Genomic DNA, 20,396 nt, shown 5'->3' with positions numbered 1-20,396 from the left:
ATTTTCTTTTTCTTCACTCGGATTATAACTCAATAACTCATTACAGATATAACTCAATAACTCATATTTTTAATTGTTTGTAACATCTCTGCTATTAATATCCAAGAAATTTCGACCAGAATATCAACATATGACAATTACAGAGTAGCTGTACTTCTTAAAGATTGAGAGCCAAACTATTCCTTTGATTACAAGCAGTGCATTCACGTGCAACTGAATGGCTTAGACGTGCAATATACTAACACTGTTCTAGAGTTTTGGATTGAACAGAAAGAGTGTTACAAAGTTGAGACACAGCCTAAACCCTAGACCTCTGCAAAAGGAATGCGGGAAATCCATGACAGCAGTTAGCAGAGGAAGAATCATCTGGATCAACACTAGTAATATCAATTAAAAAAGTAAACTTGGAGAAACTCCGTCTTTTTTTTTCTCTTTTTTTGCCCTAAACATCTCAACTGTAAATGGAATCAGACAACAACGAGCCCAGCTCGCACCGCACAATGAGGCAGCCAACTTGCACGCAATTCCTGGATCCGCCGATCTTTCCAGATTAAAGGTCCATATTCAGACACTAACAGGTGAGCTGCAGAGTCAAACAGAAAAAACACAATCAGAGATTGACCCATTATCCATATCCATACATTTGGATAGAACACAAAGTTGATATCATTCTCCGACCCTTTTCATTTTCCATGGCAGCATTGAATCTAGACTTGTTATCATCTTTTGTCACTCTAACACAAACGAAACAAGACCATGTATGATTTATCTATGATACATTATGCATAAGTAAACCCTATAAAACATAAGATACAAGAGCGCATGAGCCAAAAACTCAGAGGCATGGCATAGAATTAATCATAATAACTGCACAGGAGTAACCATTAAGAAAGCATTTTCCAGACGAATTGCATCATTAGCGGTCATCAACCTGAAGAAACTGAAATTTCCATTCAATTCAACAAAGATCAGCGAGAGCTTCAAGAGATATACCTCTACATTATATCTCAATCTTCTAAAGTAATATTTAACGAGTGCTCTTGTCATCCTTATCATCCTTTTCGCTTGTTTGCGGAGTGTACTGGCTAGTAGATGATGGTGAGTACCCAGGTTGACTAGGTGAGTACCCTGCACTTGGACTGCATGGAATAGAAAAGCGAAGAGGAAAATGCATGAGCATTTCGGCACATTAATGTTAAAATAAAGATAACAGGATAAATATTTAAAGAAAAAGAATAGTGTCCCATTTTACCTGTATTGTGGAGAACTTGGGCTATAGTCTGGACTCGCTCCAGAGGTATATGGGCTGAAAAGTAAAAAAATTACAATAGGCAACGTTTTCCAACACAATTTCTAAAAATAGAAAGTGGACACAATCTTCCACAAATACTAAATAGGACAAGCAAAAATAGGAGGGTGGGGTGAGAAGTGTGCAAACAAAAGAAGCTTACCTGCCAGGACTGTATGTGGGGCTTGAAGGAGAATAAGATGGAGACGTGGGTGAATATGATGGTGATGTTGGACTGCAACAAAACATGAAAAGTCAACCACATAAGATTGCCTGAACTTAAATAATTATAAAAGACTTGGATACAGCAAGTCAGTGAGCTAGAAAACTAAAGAGACTAGTCAATTGTGTGAGAGTACTAATTCTACTCATCAGCAATGATCAGTCGACCAGACTCAGCAACTATGTTGCCATAAATGAATTCAAGCTCAGTTTGCAAGACAGCTCACCTGTAATTTGGAGATGTAGGACTATATGGACTAGCTGGTGACAATCTTGGACTGCTTGGAGAGTATGCCAACGACGGGCTGTATTTTGCCGACTGCGGATTGAAACTTGGAGATGTAGGGCTATAACTCGGAGAGGTTGGGCTATAACTCGGAGAAGTTGGGCTGTAACCAGGAGAAGTTGGGCTGTATGCTGGTGAGGTGGGGCTGTAGGATGGAGATGTGGGGCTGTAGGAGGGCGATGTTGGGCTGTAGGAAGGTGATGTTGGGCTGTATGAAGGAGAAGTAGGACTGTAAGATGGTGATGTGGGACTATATGCAGGTGACGTAGGGCTGTAAGCAGGTGAAGTCGGGCTGTAAGCAGGTGAAGTCGGACTGTAACTTGGTGAAGTTGGGCTGTAACTAGGAGATGTCGGGCTGTAACTCGGAGAGGTGGGACTGTAACTTGGAGAGGTAGGGCTGTAGCTGGGTGAGGTGGGTGAGTAAGATGGACTTGTAGGAGAATAGGCTGGACTGGTTGGACTATAACCTGGAGAACTAGGACTATAGGTTGGAGAGGTGGGACTGTACCCAGGAGAGGTGGGGCTGTACCCCGGAGAGGTGGGGCTGTAACCGGGGGAAGTGGGACTGTACCCAGGAGAGGACGGACTGTAGCCCGGAGATGATGGGCTGTAACCTGGAGATGAAGTAGGAGAGAAGGCCATTCCTCCAACATATGGAGAAAACTGAGCATCTGAGATGGGTGACAGGCGAAGATTTGGGCTCAGCAAATAATTAGGAGACATCATGCCCTCATGATATGGAGTTCCCGAGACTGGAGAACGGGATGGTGTCATGCCAAAATCAAGACCATCCATATAACTAGGTAACTGGAGTTCAATAGCATTCTTTAACATCTCATCATTGAGATAAAGGGCACAGTCTCCTGTACCGATGGGTGCAAGCTGACCTAACATTATGTTCTCAGTTACACCCCTCAGATAATCTGTTTCTGCAAACACAGCAGCATCAAGAAGAATGTCCACAGTTTCTTCAAAAGAACACCGCATCATAGGACCAGTGTCGTTCCGATTGATACCATGACGGGTGATGGCCATCAAGTGGCCACGATAGGTCATGGTATCACAAAGAATAGCCAGATGCCGGTAATTCACATAAGACCCATCAAAAGATATCACAACACGCAACTCATCCAACAATGACCGACGAACTGCCTCAATTCCAAGAACTTCAATAATTTCAATCAAGTGGTTGCTTGTTGTCCTCCTGGCATCAACATCGTCATGGCACAGGACAGCTAAGAGATTAACACCTTCCGTATCCAGCATCCACTCTTGCTCTGCTTTAAATCCTTCATTCGCATCAAACTTGTTAACTTTACCGTGTTTTATGAACACTTTGTTAATATCTGGGATACCTCGAAGAGCCATCTCTGTCAGCATGTTACTCTCAATCTTCTTCAAGAAAACGTCATCTTCGGCGGATTCATCATTCAGTTCCCCTTTTGGAGCTTCTTCATTCATGATACGGATTCGAAGGATCAACTTTTCAGCATTGTCATCATTAAATATACAAGTCAAATCGTCTTCAAATTCAAGGTTAATCTTCTCAGCAATGTCAGCCATGCTCAACTTTTTATCCACCATCATTTCGCGATTCAACTCTATGCGAAGTAACCAAGGAGATATTTTTTCAGGGTTAACCTCTTCATCTGGCATTTCATAGTAAGAACTGACAAACTCAACATCCTCTTCAATTATTGTGCTCGTAGGGTCTGGATCATACCATACTTCTGTAGCTTGAGTTACACTTCGGAGAGTGGTGTATTCCAAAGCACACTGAACACTCTTGGCCCTCTCCTTGGTTTTGTTAGCTTCAGGCTTTAAGTAGACAGACAGAGATGGTGTTTTGATCCTCTTAGCTACATTAATAATTTCCCTCAACCTGGGAACACCTAGAGTAACATTCTTTGCACTCACACCAGCATAGTGAAAGGTATTGAGGGTCATCTGAGTGGCAGGCTCACCAATAGATTGTGCAGCAACGCAACCAATCATTTCCCCAGGTGCTACTAGTGATTGCAGGAAGCGTGACTCTATCTCCCCAATAACCCACTCAAATGCTTCACGAGTAAGCCTGTACTCCTCCAACACCCTTTTGCTAGCAAAAGTGCTGCGAAGCAAAATGTTGAAAAAGAGTGTAGCATTCTTTTGAGCTTCAACACTCAACAAATCATCACCAGGAACAACCTTCAGCCTCTCCTGGAGCTTATCAATAGCTTCCACAATTTCCATCGGGTGCATATCAGAAGTCCTTCGGAAGTCAATCTTAAAGGTTTTTTGTGCATTCCAAATAAGCCTTTTCAGGTTAACAGGCAATGGCCAAGAATTATCACCTGTGACTGCAATCTCGGTTCCAAGTTGATATCTGTCTGTTTCAAGTTTTTGAACTTCTGCATCAAACACATTGCGAAACTCTCTAATGGTTTTCAGATCCTCAACATGTTCGTGCAACATGTAGTCCGGATTCCAATTTTCATCATCAAACTCATACGTGAAAGTCTTAACAAATTCTGCTTTCTTCATTTTTAAAGAATCCAGCTTTTGTGATTCTATCCAAACAGCATCCATTCCATCTTCCCCATAGAGAAACTGTATAACATCTCCCAACGAATTTCTAACAGTCCCATCATATTTGACCATAATATCCTCCATAGCCTTCACCAGTCTCCTCTGGATGTACCCAGTCTCAGATGTCTTAACAGCAGTATCTATAAGACCTTCCCTACCACCCATAGCATGAAAAAAGAACTCCTGTGGAGTTAGTCCACGCAAGTACGAATTCTCTACAAAGCCACGACTTTCTGGTCCATAATCATCTTTGGTAAAGTGGGGCAACGTCCGGTCTATGAACCCATACGGGATTCGCTTACCCTCAACATTCTGCTGCCCCACACAAGCAGTCATCTGTGATATGTTGATAAAACTTCCTTTTGAACCTGCTGTAACCATGGCCTTAAGATTGTTACTCTCCGATAAGCTCTTTTGGGCACTACTTCCAGCATCATCACGAGCCTTATTTAACACCTGAACAAATCAAGGTACATTATTACTCAACAGTAGGCAGCCGAACCAGAATAAATTGTGGACAAAATCAAGTAAACACACCTGATTCACTTTGTTTTCAAATGAATCCATCATAGTTCGTCCAGGTTCAGCCTCCAGGCTCTTGGATTGGGCTTTACTTATAAGATCTTTCACCTCATTCTTTGCTTTTGAAATTGTCTCATTGATTTTCTCCATGGTCGCTGCATCAGCAATTGTATCTCCAATTCCAATGCTAAAAGCATTCTGCAACAACCAGTAATTAACAAGCCACTGGGTATGACCCAGGAACTTGCGGGCTGCATCTGGACCAACCTCTTCCCTGCACAACAGAATAATTAAATCCATAAAAGTACTCAATTTGTCTAATTTTCATTTTGGTCAAGGTGGTCAAATTGTAATTTGGTACATCAGACGGAAATAAATGTCTTATTAAGTTGGCCTAAAATACAGATAGCATACATTTAGACACCAAAAAAGAGGAGAGGGGGGAAGCATTTCACCAATTCTCAACAAAAGAATAAAAGGATCCAAAACCTTTGGGTTGTCGTAAATTAGAGATAGATCAACACTTCACAAAGTACACACCAGAACAATTAAAATTCCGGTTCTTACAAACCAACATATATTTTTTTAACAAAACAAACACACACATAAACTAATGCATTTCCAAACTAAACAGGGGAAAAATTGCATACCATATGACATGTATAAGACTTCCTGTAGATGTCCCAAGCGTCTTCTTGCAAAGAGTTCCAGTAAGTAACTCCCCTTTTTCTATTCTCACAAAAGTATCACCAGGAGTGATATTACCACCCTCTGTTTCCGAGTGCCATGCAGAAGTTCTTTGGAGATTTATCTGCTTTGGTATTATAAGATTGAAAACTTGTTTTCCAGTCCAAAGAGGACGTGGTTTCAAAATTGCAGGAGCAGGAACTTTTCCATCAAAATCCTCCCACCACATCAAGATGTTCATAAAAACGTCCTGAAAAGAATCAGTGAGCATAAGACTCCGAAGTGACTAATATGAAAAACACGTTATTCTATGGGAAAAAACAAAAACAAAATTGGTTATATCACTCTCACCTTCTCTATGAAGGTATCCCTCTTGGTGATCTTACGACACCCTAACAGAGTATCTTGCACTATTCCCATTACAGGCCGATTTGACTGAGGGGACACAATGCATTTGGGCACCATCATGAGCTCTAGCACCTCTGCCCTAGTTTCAAAGGACTGAGGAACATGCATATTCATTTCATCCCCATCAAAATCAGCATTGTATGGTGAAGTGACAGATAAATTCAAGCGAAAAGTTGAATAAGGCATGATCTTGATTCTATGCCCCATAATAGACATTTTATGGAGACTAGGCTGACGATTGAAGAGGACAAAGTCTCCATCATTCAAATGACGCTCCACCTGCAACCACAATAGAAGTTCAGAAGTGATGCTTAAAGAGAAAAGACCCAAATAAACTTATCAGAATAAAAGAGCAATGCCTTATATCCAAGCTCCAAATGATGATCACTACTTTTCTTCAAGTAACGAAGATCGAGCCTTTGCCCATCATCTCTTATTATATACTTTGCACCAGTTTTACCAGGTGGAGGATGAGGTCCATGCTCAACCAGCTCTTTCAACCTGTTTTTCGGTGAAGAATATTCCATTAACATAAAAATAGAATGAACAGGAAAAAAAAGTATGAAGGCAGAAAGAAAAGAAAGTTTACCTTTCAATATTATACGGAGTCACAGTCTCTGGGTATGTGAGATTCAAAGCAATACTCCAAGGTACTCCTAATTGATCAATGTTAATGTTCGGATCTGGCGTAATAACTGTCCGTGCTGAGAAATCAACTCGCTTCCCCATTAAGTTTCCTCTAATCCGGCCTTCCTTTGCCTTAAGCCTACTACATATTGATTTAATAGGCCTCCCTGATCTCTGCGTAGCCTGTTCAGGTAAAGAAAAGCTTCAGCATATGCATATAAATAAGTCTTATAAGTTAACAGAAGTGCAGGTAAACATATAAATAAAGACACAACAAATAGCATATAGTTCTTATACAGAAAGATGTTTCCATGTAGGCAAGCAGCTATACCCTTGGTAGTCCAGGCAACTCATTGTCAAAATATGTGGCTATGTGGAATTGCAACAGTTGTGCAAATTCTGAAATGATATGAGCAGGTGACCCATTTCTTTCCTGTTTCCTCAGGTTCTCGTTGTGACGAATAATCATGGCCAACTGATGTGTTAAATCATCCTGGAATCAGCAAAGATATGAAGTCAGTGATCACCTAGAACAGCAAAAACTAATTCTTTCTGTAGATACTAAGAATATGAGCTCGCTACTTTAAAGAGAGAGAAAAGAACAAACAGTAGCAAAAGAAACTTGCCTCACTCCTGGAGGAAGTGTCCATCATCACAGAAGGTCTCACAGGTTGTGGAGGAATAGGAAGAACTTGTAAAATCATCCAATCTGGTCGAGCATACTTAGGATTCAGTCCCAATAATTGGCAGTCTTCATCACTGATCCTCTTTAAAACACTAAGAACCTAAAAAAAATTCAATCATATGTTAGCATCATGCAACAAGTTGAGCCGATAGAAGGAAGAATCTGTCTAATTGAAGTTGGTAGCAGTCACCCTCTCTGCAGTAAGGGTCTGTTTCCTTTCCACAGGTTCAGGAAGCTGCTCCTGGTCATCACTTTTCTTCCTTTGGGCTTTGTACTCTGCAACCATTTTCATACCATCTATAGAGAGCTTGGGCTGCTGAGCACCACAGCCACCCCGACTTTTCTTTACAGGTTCATCCAATTCTTGGCCTTGGACATCGATTTCATCACCACCTTCACATTTGGTTTTGTTTTTGCATGCATCCAAAATCTTTTTTAGCCTATTCTTCGGGTTCTTGATTCTCAAAGCTTGTTTAAACTTGTGGTCATCCTGCAAACATGATGGTTACATAAAAGTTGTTAGGGTTAACAATTATCTAAATATTTAAGATTTACATTCCCTTATGTTGAATATAAAAAAAATAAATACATAAAATAACATGTACTTTTCAGAATTCATCAGACACACATTGTTGTGTGCTCAATTTCCATCATTTTATGATACTAACTCTCCAACTTAGAGTGCAAGAACTCGATATTTTCGTGTCTTTTAATTTGTTTTTGTGTTTTGTAGGTTAAATAAAGTAAATATGGAAAAAGAAACTAAAAGAGCCATTTTAGGACATTTCCTAGTCAAACTAGGAAAAAAGGAGAAATTTTGGTCAAACTAGGAAAGCTAAAATCCTAGTCAAAAGAGGATTCCTAGTCACACAATGAAAGGTCAAAGCTTGAAGAAGAAGAAATCATGATTGTCCAAGGTCAGAAATGAGAAATCCCAGTTGAAGCTAGAAATCCTGGTTGGACTAGGAAACCTAATCCTAGTAGAAGAAGTAGTCCTATTCCTGTTGGGAGTTAAATAAACTGAAAGGTTGATAATTTCAGTAGTAACAAGTGAATATCCTAAAAACTTATTCATGATAATAGATTTCATAGATGCTCATAGGTTACATGGATTAGGTGGCTCTATGCTCTATGTATTTACCATTTCCACAAAGCTTAATGACTCTTGCATAGTTAACAGCCTTAGGGTATGCTCTTGTAAGCTCTTAGGGAACATGTTTAGTTAACTAATTAGGGTATGCTCTCGTAAGCTCTTAAATTATGCATTATGGAAACAATTGCTAAGATAGGCCTGATAAGCCATTTTGGTAGGTAAACTTTATTTCTTGTGTTCGAATTGAAAAGCTATTAGCCAAGATGGTTGAATTATACATGATTTGAATGCACAATTAGTGTGGGCGTGAGTGTGCGTTTGGTGGTGTGTGTGTGTTTAACCCTAAATCAACCCCCTAATCGTGTGTGTGTGTGTTGGTATATTCTAAATGATAAGTTAAATTGGTTTGATGATATTTAACCATTCCTCGTGGGATCGACCTCGTACTTGCACCCTTTGCTATAAATGTGATTCGTGCACTTGCGAGTATACTTATAATTAAGTTATTTAATTCGTTCTAAGAAAACAACAACACACATCAAACATAATGACACAACGGCACAAAGAGAAGAGAGGTTGTTGATTATCAAAAAATTACATATTATGGAATGCAAGCCTCACTACAAAATCATTAGCCAAGGTCCCTCAAAAGGTGATAACTCGTATAAAGGAACACTTTCATTGTTAAAGCTGATTGCATGACAACACACAATTAAAGCTTTGCCTCTTAGAATCCTTCCTACAATATGCACAGATGAAACAAGAAACTAATCCCTCATTTCTTAAGTTGCCCAATTGTGAGAACTGAGAAGTGCCTGCTAGAAAAAAATTTCCTAATTAATCAATTACCCCTCTATTTATTTCTTCCAATTCATTTTGCTTTCTGAAAAATGTGCTCCAAAAATTTCCAGCAATACAAAATCCTATACACCACTGAGGATATAAAGATATGCATATATTTGTTCAAGCTGAAGCTATCATAAAAGAGCAACAAGCTTGCCAACTTAATGTTAGACAAGATCAATAAGGTTGCGCTTGAAATTCAATCAAACAAAGCAAAAGACTATTTTGCATTACCTGCAAAATTGACAAAAATTAAGGCTTGTAAGTACCTCATCGACTAGAATTTTTGAGCAATTGAAGCAGACACAGCGCATTATGGACAACACAGTCTTCATAAACCCGATATGGAACATGGGCTTGGCGAGCTCAAGGTGCCCAAAGTGGCCCGGGCACTCGGCCATGTTGGCAGTACAGGTCTCGCACTTCATCTTCCTGTCAATTGTGCCGAGCCGAGGGTCACTTAAACCAGCCGTCTTTGGCTTGCCCCCCAACATTGTCTCACTGTGCTCAATCTGCACCACAGACATTTGCCTCTGCAAACAAAACACAACACAAGCTTCAGGACATCCCAATTCGCCAAAAAAAGAAACAGTATGCATGAAACCTAACACTCCATCTAATTCTTCTTAGTTCTTAATCAACAAACTCAGCAAAAACGATTTTCGAATTTGAAATCTCGCGAAGGCAAGCAGAAGTATAAGCAGTTACGAGATTTCCATTTATTTCCAGCTCATTCGTTTCTCGGCAACCAAACATATGATAACAAGAAAGAAACGAATAAGAAGAAGAAGAAGTGGGGAATGTAAAATTACGATCTCGTCGGGGCTGAGTATGCCGAACTGGACACAGCGGACTTTGGCAACCTCCGCCGGCGAGTAAGGGAATCGCAAATCCATGGCGATCCGATTAAGAAAATGAAAACCCTAGGGTTTCAGAACAAAGTGTGAGTGATTGAAATTCAGTGCAAGTGGTTTTGTTCTGCTTTATATTTTGTTTTCAAATAGTTTCTGAATGTTTCTTTTTTCAGATTAATTTTGTGTTCTGTTGTGGGGAATAGAAAAGATCGATTGCTCGACTCGCTCTGAAAACTCTTGGAGAGGCGAGTCTCCAAACAATCATGAAATGTGGCCTAAAGGGGGTATTTATAGTGAAACTGGGTTGAGGTTAGGGGCTATCCACTATCCAGTTACCGACTTAATTGAAAAGACGAAATTACCCTCTGAGTTTGACTAGAGCTACCCTCCTTTATGTGCGTGGTGGCCAAGCCAATTGTACCTCATTTATAAACCACTTGCTTGCCCCGAGTCCCGACCCGTTGTTTATTCGGGCCAATGGAACCCTTTGTTTTTTTTTTTTTCCAAACTTCACACCATTTGTGTTTTTTGCAATAAAGCCACCTTGTACACTTTTGAATCTTTCATATTCCTTTGACAAAAATATATTCTTTGATGTGAGTGTGACCATTATTTCTCAAGAAATTCAATTTTAAAATTTTATTTTCTCTAATTATTAATCAATTATTTCGTTTATCTTCACAAATTTACTAAATTATCAACACTATATTCTATACCTTTTTTTTTTTTTACTTTATCATAAATTTTGGTATTTGAATATAATTGTTACTCTGTGATCTCATTGTTGTTAACATAGTCTCACTTCATTGTGGTACTATTGAAATATTTAAATATACAAACACTTTGACACCCTTTCTGTGTAAGCTGGTTTCAAGGATAAGTTTTGTCTATGTGTCTAACATGATATTAAAGAATGTATACCAATGGATTAAGTTAATTTGTATCTCTAACCATGCCTAGTGGGGCAGTGTCGAGTGACTACAACCTTTTGTTTTCCTTATAAGATGATTTTAAGGATAAGTTTTATCTATGTGTTTAACATGGTATCATAGTAAGCATATCATTGGGATAAATGAAGTTTGATCTCTAAATCTGGATGAAGTGGGAATGTTGAGTGACTCTAACTGTAGCACTAAGGGGAGTGTTAGTATAGTTCCACATCACATGAGTACAATTGAAATGTGTAGTATATAAGCACTTGTACCAATCATGAATTAGATTTTTAAGCGAAAAGAAAGAATATTGAATTAGATATGTTGACTCTAAATGCTATATATCGATGAAATAGATAATAAGAAGAGAAGTTGTGATTTCATTAAAGATCACACAACTTTGTGAAAACTTACAAATCATGGGTGTATACATCTTATATGTTTATCTCTCTCATCACATGACAAGAGATAGAAATAATAAGTGTATACATATGTTACATAGAAGTTTTACTCCACAACTTTGCGAAAAACTTACACATCACGTGTCTACAAATACTATATTGTCAGTTCATTTAGAAATAGGTCAAGTACAAATGGACAAAACAAAACTACTACTACCTAAATCACTAGGATTTTCTATACTAGTAATTTTACTCATTAGATTCAGATAACCAAGCTCTTTCATTATCACCAACAAGAAATGACCTAATTTTGCACATAAATTCCAAATGCCCATATCAAAGGTTAGAAAAGTGGCTTTACAGCTTGTATACCAAATACTTATATCAAATACTTAACCCAAAAATAGTGGGCCGGCCTTAGGAGTGTGACCACTCAGGGCCCAACATCCAAGGGGGCCCAAAAAATTTTAGCAATAGCTTATATACATATATGTATGAAACATGTACATATAATGAAATTGAGCTTAGTTTGTGTGGTTACACACTAACCTTCCATAATGGAGGCCCCAGTTTGAATCTTTGTAGGATTTCAAATCTTTTAACTATTTTTTTGCACTTTTGAATTTGTGGTGGGTGGGGCCCCAATAAAACTCATGCCCCTTTAGAAGTCTGGGTTTCACTAGATATAATATTAAATTAATTGACGTAGGATACATGACAAACATTTTATTTAATCTCTACTACACCTATTGTTCAAATTTAACAATAAGGAGACCTTTGTAAGTATTAGTCACAAAGCAAATGGTCATACCGTTCATGTCAAATCCTTTCACGTGTCATTTTGCCTTATTGTCTCTGGGTGGAAATTTATTAGCTGTCTTTGACTTCAACTATACAATATTTAATAATTTAATAATAAAGAATGTTGAACTAAAGGATTGAAGCATTAATATTAGCTTGCCGAGTATCCCGAGTTGAGCTTCAGTTTACACACTGAGAGATCGAGAATAGGTGGAGAGAAAAAAACAGCATAAGCAAGAAAAAGAAAAAACCCAACCAACAACAAAGTCTCATTCTCTCTCTCTCTCTCTGAAATAATGCTCTGCCTGTAAATGTGTCAGAGACTATGGCCATCCTTTTTGTTTCATAGAAACTTTCGTTTTCAATTGTATAGTTTGTTTGATTTCGATTGTAGATCCATATTTATCTTTATTTTGAGCTCAAATCTGTAGTTGATTGCATTGAAATCGATTTTTCAGTTCGTAGTTTCAATTTTAGTTCGTAGTTGTAGTTTGCAGTTGCAGTTTTAGTTTCAATTCTCAGCTTCAGTTTGCAGTTTCAATTTTAGTTTCAATTCAGAGTTTCAGTTTCAGTTGAAATTTCAATTGCAGTTGCAGTTTCAATTGTAATTTTATTTATGAAAATTTTTAAATTTGATATACTAGTTTGAATTTGAAGTCTCATAATTCTTAAATTCTTTATTACTGTAACAATTTCATAAAGACTTTCTTATTCTATGTGCTTGTGTGTTTTTTGTTTTTTTCATTTTTTTGGGTTTGCATATCTAATAATTTTATGAAATATAGAGTCATCCTTTTAATGTTTTAGATTTGGGCGCGCACTTTAAGGAATTTGTTTGCATGTGTCGTTAGCTTGCAGGTAGTATTCATCACTTTCCACTTTCATGGTTGATTAGATTCAATTTTAAAGTTGAAATTTGGGTTAATATATATTACTTGGAAGTTAGTTTTTGTGGGCTTGTGCATTTTTGTGTCCTTTGTTTATCTTTGTGTCATGTGTTTTTTGTTGGGCTTTATAGGGGGTGGGCTGCAGTATGTAGAAGGTGGGGTTTGAGTAATTATTTTTGTTTGGATGCTTTTAATTAATTTAAAAGATTGTCAATACCTTGTAATTAAGGGACTCTATAATATTTAGCCATTTGACAGCCAATTACACATTAGTTTTTGTTCTTTTTGTTTTTTTATATATCTTGATTAACTTAAACATAAATATATTTCAATTTTTTATAATATGATAACATGAATATGAATATGAGTTGTAATACAATGAATATAATTTTATATATTATAATTAATTTTTTTTTGTAACTTCTATAATTTCCTTTATAATTAATATGAACTTTTGTTGATATAAATATATTATTTTGCTCATAACATGAGGAATTTGTTTATAAATTGAAAGAAAAAGCAAACAAAATTATATTTGACCTATTGTTAGCTTGAGAACACCTTTTAAGTAATTTTTCAAAATATTATGATTTTTCAATCATTTTTTCTTGTAAAATTATATGTATTTATACATGGGTCTCGTTTTAAATTTTCGCCCGCCTCCAAAAACTCAAGCCGGCCCCGAATCATGCATCAAGTGTCCGTTCGGCCCTGAATCATGCATCAAGTGTCCATTCAAACCAGTGGGGGCTGATTCTCCAATTCGAGAATCGAGAATAATTCCATGCCACGTCGCCAAACGCGCTTTGGAAATTTCTCCTATTTTCTCCCTTAAAAACCGAACCAAACGCGCGAAACGGCAAAACGCAAACACGTCGTGTGCATAACCCGATTCACCACTGATCATGGCTTCGATCTACACCTGCACGGAGTGCGGAGCGAACCTGAGCCTGAACCCGACCCATCTGTACCCACCGGACTTCTTCTTCGAGGCGGGCAACAAGGGAACGCTGTCGTTTTCGTCGGTGGACAGCACCAAGTTCAGGTTCGAGAAGGAGGACAAGATCAGACCCTTTTGGGAGACCAGAAACTACTGGGGAATACAGAGGACGAGGACCAAGATCAAGTGCAATGGCTGCGGCCGGCTCGTCGGACACGTGTACGATGATGGGCCTCCGATGACTGATAGTCCGGGTCAGTTTCATATGGGGCCCAGCCAGGTTATTCCTAGAGGTGCTAGATACAGGTTCAAAATCAAGTCCCTTCGTGTCGCATCTGGGACTTAGTTGGAAGTTATGTAGTTGATAATTTGATAGAGGTTTATACTGTCAAGGCTCTTGTATTCTCTACTTCAATTATATGATTCATGGTCGGTGTCGTTTTAATTTTCGAAAGAGCTATGTACTTGTCGTTTTGGATACATGCTATAATTCATTAATTTGTATGGCAGTTTTTGCCTTTTTGGGTAGACAGACAACAGCCTCTTTTTCTTAATGGTTGAAGAACACAACCCAATTGTTAAATGTTAAGGGGGCGTTGAAAAAGTTGATTAGCATTCAGCAACCGGTTCATTATATAAATATATCAAGAAAAATTCATCTATGCTTTTGGGTAGTTGGATAGTTATGGTGGTTCAATTTTGTTTAAGACCAAAGAAAGTCCTAAGAACATTCTGCTATATATTTCTGGTGGGTGTTACTGCAATCTGAAATTCTGAATCACCCATATATATATGTTCACTTGTCAAATCTTGCTCTGAAATGTCAACTTCCAAGTTGCAACTACCAGTCAATTTTTCTTTGTAAAATAACAGAATGGAGAATATACAATTATACACTGACTGAGGATTGTGCCTGGAAAACCAATCTGTTAGTCATATTTGAAAGTTAGGTTGGAGTAGTAGCTAGCTAGCTCTAGAGGGTTGATCATGAAAGTCCTTATCCAAGACTACAATCTTTTATTTTGTCAATAATATTGCAGTCCGACACTATTAGAACTGAGAAAATCATCCATTTGATTAGCCAATAAGGTTGATGAAGATGAAGCAAATAGAGGAGGAAACTAGAATATTCAGTGGTGGAAAGATAAAACAGGTGGATTCACCGTCGCCACCACCTCCACCACCACCACCACCACTTCCAAGGTTCTGGGCTAAGAAGACTGTTCCGGAGAGTGTGACAAAGCGAGAAATCGCCAGGTTCTGGTGTCAGAAGCGCATTCAGGAGGAAGAGCACCTACTTGCTGCTATCAAGGCTGCAACACGTATTAGAGCCCTCAAGCTCTCGGTAAGATTTTATCACACATTTCACTAAGGGACTTCTGCTAAACTTTAAAGGGATCAGTTCTTGTCAAGTTTTCTTCACCACAGTTTTGTTGATGACAGAAATTTTATGGTTTTAGGCATTGCTTGTCTTGTATTTTTACACATGGGATATATGGTTCAATTACGTTTGCTTAACTTGTTTAAGGTGTATGGTGTATAGGAAGAAGATTACAAATGTTTTGAGGAGTCCTTAAATGATGAGGACAACGCTGCTGCAGTCACTAATGACAGCGAAAAGATTGGGAACAGCAATGAAGTTCGAGTTGGAATAAAGGACTGGTTAGTTAATATTCTCAATAAATCAAATGGCTTAGCATGTTTTTTCATTCTCAATGAAAAGAAAGAGAGGCAGATGAAGATGTGCTTGAAGTTCTTAAAGTTTTCTTAACAGAGATTCTCAAATAATATGTGCAGGTGGACAAAAAGCAAGTATGCATACTTGAACCAACCAGCTATCGAGTCCCTGGATCCTCCGAAAAGGCGTACCTCCACGTTCGTTCCCAATTGTTTTTCTTATAAGCCCACTCCTCTGTACCCTACCTCTCTTGGTGTCTTTTAGACCAACAGAGCTGCTTCAATTGATTGGATTGAATATTCATGAATTGTAATGTATGTTTGCTGATAGATGTATTCTCTGGAATAAGTAAAGGTTCAGCCTTTGCAGGCATTAGTTACAATACCATTGAATTGAACTGGGATGTAGCGTGAAAAACAGTCCCTTTGTTAGTGTAGTTGTGTGTGGAGTGCAATCTTCATGTTGTTTGTTTCTGCTCAGTATGATAGGATGTTGTAATTCTGTCAGATCTTTTCTGTTCAAAACAAAAACTTCAACTGGAAGGTCCAAATCCACATACAAATTGTTAGCACTTAGCAGCCAGTTTACAATAATTAGTGAATTACAACACCAGTTTGGCCTAACATTGACTGTTGCAGACAGGCCTCAAAGCACCAAAGGTAAAATATGAAAATAAGGGATAAAGGCCCAAAAAAAAAAAGAGAAATGCTCAGGAAATTGAAGTGCGGTTAGAGTGGTGCATAAACTCTCCTACAGTTCCCATCTGGTAATGAAATACATCCATGATTATAAAGAAAATATTGTCCAAGTCCCAACTGTTCCCTATTACTTTTGGTGTTTAACAATTATTTTCTTCTTTATTTAATTTGACTTTGTAATCAATTATGGCATTAAATATGTTGTATGGATCATCAAGTCTAAGCACAACTTGTACATTGTCATGAGAATGTTACAATAGAAAAACACAAGTTGACTATAAGTCTATAACAAATCAACCCTCGAAAAAAAAAGACTATACGAAATCAGCCTATAGGACACTTCTTAGTTCTTTCTATTGTTCCCGACTTAATTATTTTGTAAAATTCATATATGAGATATTAACTCAAAAAGCCTTGACGCTAATGCATCATACAAATTATAAAGTGTTAGTAGTGTGTCTTATATCTGTATCTAGTCACATAACTTCAACATTAGCGAAATATAAAAGAAATTTTTTTAAAAAAAATCTTTTAGGTTTTAAAGAAAGTATAAATAGTAGTGGGTGTTATGTATATTTTTTCAACAAACCATCCAAATTGTTAACATGGATGACTCATTCAAACAATAATTCCAATTGACAGTATAAGACCAAGTTCTTTTTCATCCAAAGACATAAAGACCATAAGTTGAGGCCTAAAGAGTAAAGTCAATAAAAAAGTAACTGTGAAGTCTGTGATGTAAATAATTTTCAGTTTTTTGGTAAGAAATAGTATTTACGTAAATAGGGAGAGGAAACATAAAAAAGGAAAATAATTAAGTAGAAAGTAACAGACGGACACTGGGATTTCATTTCCAAGCAGACATTGAAACCAAAAGCGCGTAGACGTATATAGAGTGTAAGACTAGATTCTCCAATCTCACACAGTCTCAGATCTTGGTGTTCCACATCGAAATCGAATCATCATCGATCCCAATCTCTAGGGTTTCGAATTTTCATTTCCGGTAACAATGGCGGTTAAGCCGAGGTACACGCGTCTCCCGGGTCGCAAATCGTCGTCGTCGTCGTCCACGCTGGTCCTGACCCTGCTTGTCATGTTCACCTTCGTCATTCTCATTCTCCTCGCCCTCGGAATCCTCTCCGTCCCGACCGGCTCCTCCGGCAACTCGCCCAAGGCCAACGATCTCAGCTCGATTGTGCGGAAGAGCATGGAGAGGTAATTATTGATTTGTGAGTCGTTTTTGAATTTTGCTTGATTTGATTTTTTATTATTTAATTTGGTAATTTTTGTGAATTTTGTGGTGGGTTTGATAGGACTGAGGGAGATGATGGGGCAGGGGACCAGTGGGTTGAAGTCATCTCGTGGGAGCCAAGAGCTTTTGTATATCACAATTTCTTGGTCAGCTCAATTCTTTTTTTTTTTCTCTAGTTCTGTTAAATTCAGCTTAATTCTGTCACTGATTGAGAATTTATGATATTTTTTAATTAGTTGTTTGCATTTTTCTTTTTCGATTATATTTTTGAATTATTGAAATGGGTATCCATGGAGTGCTGGAGTTTTTGTTTTTTGTGCCAGTATATCTGCATTGTATATATTGGGAGTTTAGAATTGAGTGTATGATGTAATGGGTATTGAGTGTATATATAAAAATTCTATTTTGTTATAACTTATATCTATATATATATATATATATATCTATATATCTCTGGATTTGATGAAATTAATGCTTCATAAATAGCTGGATTTGATTTAATCTAAGCCACTAACAGCTGACCCTGGTTGGTTACTTTTGGCAGACCAAGGATGAGTGTGAATATCTAATTGATCTTGCCAAGCCTCATATGCATAAGTCAACAGTGGTTGATAGTGAAACTGGAAAGAGCAAAGATAGCAGGTCTTTGTTATTCACTAACCTCGTGTCATTTCAGTTAAAAGATGTGGATGGAAAAAAAATTCTGTTGTATTTCTTTTCTTTCCCTTGACATTTCCCCTCACGTGCGATACAATTGGATTACGTATTTATGCAGGGTTCGTACCAGCTCTGGAACATTTTTGGCAAGAGGGCGTGATAAAATTATCAGGAACATTGAGAAAAAAATTGCTAATTTCACCTTTTTACCTGTAGGTATGCTGTTGAGCTCCTGCCTTCTTGTTTATTTATTATTTATTGTGCTTTTTAATGTTTTTTCTTTTGCCTTCAAAATTGAAGGTACTGCCTTTATGTGGACTACAATGTTCATCTAAAGCTATGGTGTTCATCTATTATTTGTGTACTATGTATGTTTCATACAATTCAGAAACTGTTTTTTAAACCCAAACCACATTGTGCAGAACATGGGGAGGGACTTCAAGTTCTCCACTATGAAGTCGGACAGAAGTATGAGCCTCACTATGACTATTTTCAGGATGAATTTAACACTGGGAATGGAGGTCAACGTATAGCTACGGTTCTTATGTACCTGTAAGTCTCATAGCATGTCTGCCTAAACACCCTTGCTTCTTATGCACTTCATAGATCCACTTATATCCTTTGGAAATGTTTCCGCCTCCCCTGTGTTGCAGCTCAGATGTTGAAGAAGGAGGTGAGACTGTGTTCCCTGCTGCCAAAGGGAATATTAGTTCTGTGCCTTGGTGGAATGAGCTATCTGAATGTGGGAAAAAAGGGCTTTCTATTAAACCTAAGATGGGTGATGCATTGCTTTTCTGGAGCATGAATCCTGATGCAAGTTTAGATCCTTCAAGTTTGCATGGTTAGTTACAATTTTCCACAAATATTATTTTTCTATCACTTTTTAAAATTTTATTTATTCATTCACAAATTTCTTGGCTTGTAACACTTTTATTAATAATGAATTATATTTCTCTCTTCTTTTTATTTCAGGTGGATGCCCTGTGATCAAGGGGAATAAATGGTCATCTACTAAATGGTTGCGTGTCAACGAGTACAAAGCTTGAACTATTATACGAGAGGTAACCATCTAGACCTAAAATAGATAATTAACAGTTCATAAAGACTGTTCATTTTTAGGTTGAAGCATTCTGTGAAGCTACAGAATTCAGTTTCTTGAATTCTTAAAATCTGTCAATTGATTGTTCTGTGTTTTGTTCTCATATACTTTGCTCGGTTCAGGTTATGCTATTTCCACACTTCAATCATACGAGTTCTTTCGACGATTGTCTCTGGCAGGTTATACGAGTTCTTATGTTAGTGTTGTGCTTGTCGACATCTCAATCCAGAGAGCTCCCGTACCTGTGCTTCAAGTCTCATTTGTAACCTAGTATACAGATCGATGTCTGCATGTCTTAGATTTTGATGTAACTACTGTTGCTCTCTAGTGGTTCAATTTTGTTTGGGAGCTATAATAGGTATAATTCTTGTTATCACAACCACTGATAAAATAAGCTTTGATTTTTTCTTTTTTTGAAATGGGAATTCCAACTGTGAAAAGGTATAGGCTATTGAGTTGATGATAAGACCGAGATTAGAAAAAGAAATAACAAAAATATTGTTGATGGCAACATATATGCCTTTTCAGTCATGGGAAACCAAGAAATTACATGTACTATTATATGTTTCATTATTTACCAATGGCTCTTGGTCTTCTGCCCATCTTGGTGGAGATGATCCTTGGGTACTGAAACAGGCCATTTCTTATCCTTCCTTACCTAGCTCGGAAAAACAGAGCTTGATGGGCTTCAAAAGCTGAACCCAAGCCAGAGTTTAAGATTCTATATTGAAAATTGAAACAAATTTGAGGACTGAGCTGAAATTAATCCTATTGTCTAACTTTTAGTATCAGTATTCTATACAATAGTTATAAAAATATATAACTTACTCATGCAAACCAAGCTCATGAGCCGGCTCGAGCTTGGGTTTTAGACTTGTGGTAAGAGTTTGGTAATTTGGAGGTGACCCAACTCAAGCTCTAGTAGCTCAGGCTTGGCTTATTGTCAATCCTACTTTAAACAAAAAAAG

General features: G+C 37.7%; 4 protein-coding genes across 5 annotated transcripts; 3 read left to right on the top strand and 1 right to left on the bottom strand.

Annotated features, from left to right (window-relative positions):
* Window positions 1-66: 66 nt before the first annotated feature.
* Window positions 67-10,327, bottom strand: NRPB1 (RNA polymerase II large subunit). The gene is made up of 15 exons (XM_086243244.1): window positions 10,042-10,327; window positions 9,499-9,762; window positions 7,484-7,783; window positions 7,235-7,393; window positions 6,940-7,101; window positions 6,571-6,791; window positions 6,341-6,482; window positions 5,925-6,260; window positions 5,537-5,823; window positions 4,902-5,160; window positions 1,738-4,820; window positions 1,452-1,523; window positions 1,253-1,306; window positions 994-1,139; window positions 67-583 (listed from the first exon to the last, which is right to left on the bottom strand). The coding sequence occupies exons 1-14, from the start codon at window positions 10,123-10,125 to the stop codon at window positions 1,028-1,030; spliced, it is 5,535 nt and encodes a 1,844-aa protein (XP_086099370.1). The 5' UTR covers window positions 10,126-10,327; the 3' UTR covers window positions 67-583; window positions 994-1,027.
* A 3,628-nt stretch (window positions 10,328-13,955) lies between these two features.
* LOC147284873 (methionine-S-oxide reductase) lies at window positions 13,956-14,552 on the top strand. Its single transcript, XM_086245484.1, has one exon. It carries the CDS (start codon window positions 14,010-14,012, stop codon window positions 14,388-14,390), a length of 381 nt encoding a protein of 126 aa, XP_086101610.1. The 5' UTR covers window positions 13,956-14,009; the 3' UTR covers window positions 14,391-14,552.
* A 208-nt stretch (window positions 14,553-14,760) lies between these two features.
* Window positions 14,761-16,264, top strand: LOC147284872 (Big1). The gene is made up of 3 exons (XM_086245483.1): window positions 14,761-15,389; window positions 15,588-15,706; window positions 15,842-16,264. Exons 1-3 carry the CDS (start codon window positions 15,138-15,140, stop codon window positions 15,984-15,986), a joined length of 516 nt encoding a protein of 171 aa, XP_086101609.1. The 5' UTR covers window positions 14,761-15,137; the 3' UTR covers window positions 15,987-16,264.
* Window positions 16,265-17,229: 965 nt separating this feature from the next.
* Window positions 17,230-19,959, top strand: LOC147284871 (putative prolyl 4-hydroxylase 10). 2 transcript variants are annotated; one of them, XM_086243407.1, is made up of 8 exons: window positions 17,230-17,635; window positions 17,734-17,818; window positions 18,217-18,314; window positions 18,448-18,545; window positions 18,752-18,881; window positions 18,983-19,170; window positions 19,302-19,390; window positions 19,608-19,959. In XM_086243407.1, the coding sequence occupies exons 1-7, from the start codon at window positions 17,430-17,432 to the stop codon at window positions 19,373-19,375; spliced, it is 879 nt and encodes a 292-aa protein (XP_086099533.1). In that variant the 5' UTR covers window positions 17,230-17,429; the 3' UTR covers window positions 19,376-19,390; window positions 19,608-19,959. The 2 variants fall into 2 exon arrangements, with proteins under 2 accessions (XP_086099533.1, XP_086099532.1); XM_086243406.1 differs by having other exon boundaries at window positions 17,232-17,635; window positions 19,551-19,959.
* Window positions 19,960-20,396: the final 437 nt, after the last annotated feature.

The sequence above is a fragment of the Dryas octopetala genome, chromosome 5 (assembly GCF_963921425.1).
Source record: "Dryas octopetala chromosome 5, drDryOcto1.1, whole genome shotgun sequence".
Lineage (NCBI taxonomy): Eukaryota > Viridiplantae > Streptophyta > Magnoliopsida > Rosales > Rosaceae > Dryas > Dryas octopetala.
Note: the sequence above shows the minus strand (reverse complement) of the source record. Positions and strands in the feature narration are given on the sequence as shown.

What these genes read in the sequence shown, in the direction of transcription:
- NRPB1 (XM_086243244.1), bottom strand. Translation starts at nt 10,125, where the DNA reads ATGGATTTGCGATTCCCTTACTCGCCGGCGGAGGTTGCCAAAGTCCGC. An exon ending in TTGAAAACAAAGTGAATCAG is followed by an intron (nt 4,821 to 4,901) that starts GTGTGTTTACTT and finishes TGATTTGTTCAG; the next exon opens with GTGTTAAATAAGGCTCGTGA. An exon ending in CCCACATACAGTCCTGGCAG is followed by an intron (nt 1,307 to 1,451) that starts GTAAGCTTCTTT and finishes TTTACTTTTCAG; the next exon opens with CCCATATACCTCTGGAGCGA.
- LOC147284871 (XM_086243407.1), top strand. Translation starts at nt 17,430, where the DNA reads ATGGCGGTTAAGCCGAGGTACACGCGTCTCCCGGGTCGCAAATCGTCG. An exon ending in TTGTATATCACAATTTCTTG is followed by an intron (nt 17,819 to 18,216) that starts GTCAGCTCAATT and finishes TACTTTTGGCAG; the next exon opens with ACCAAGGATGAGTGTGAATA. An exon ending in TTTCACCTTTTTACCTGTAG is followed by an intron (nt 18,546 to 18,751) that starts GTATGCTGTTGA and finishes CACATTGTGCAG; the next exon opens with AACATGGGGAGGGACTTCAA.
- LOC147284872 (XM_086245483.1), top strand. Translation starts at nt 15,138, where the DNA reads ATGAAGATGAAGCAAATAGAGGAGGAAACTAGAATATTCAGTGGTGGA. An exon ending in TTAGAGCCCTCAAGCTCTCG is followed by an intron (nt 15,390 to 15,587) that starts GTAAGATTTTAT and finishes TATGGTGTATAG; the next exon opens with GAAGAAGATTACAAATGTTT. An exon ending in CGAGTTGGAATAAAGGACTG is followed by an intron (nt 15,707 to 15,841) that starts GTTAGTTAATAT and finishes TAATATGTGCAG; the next exon opens with GTGGACAAAAAGCAAGTATG.
- LOC147284873 (XM_086245484.1), top strand. Translation starts at nt 14,010, where the DNA reads ATGGCTTCGATCTACACCTGCACGGAGTGCGGAGCGAACCTGAGCCTG.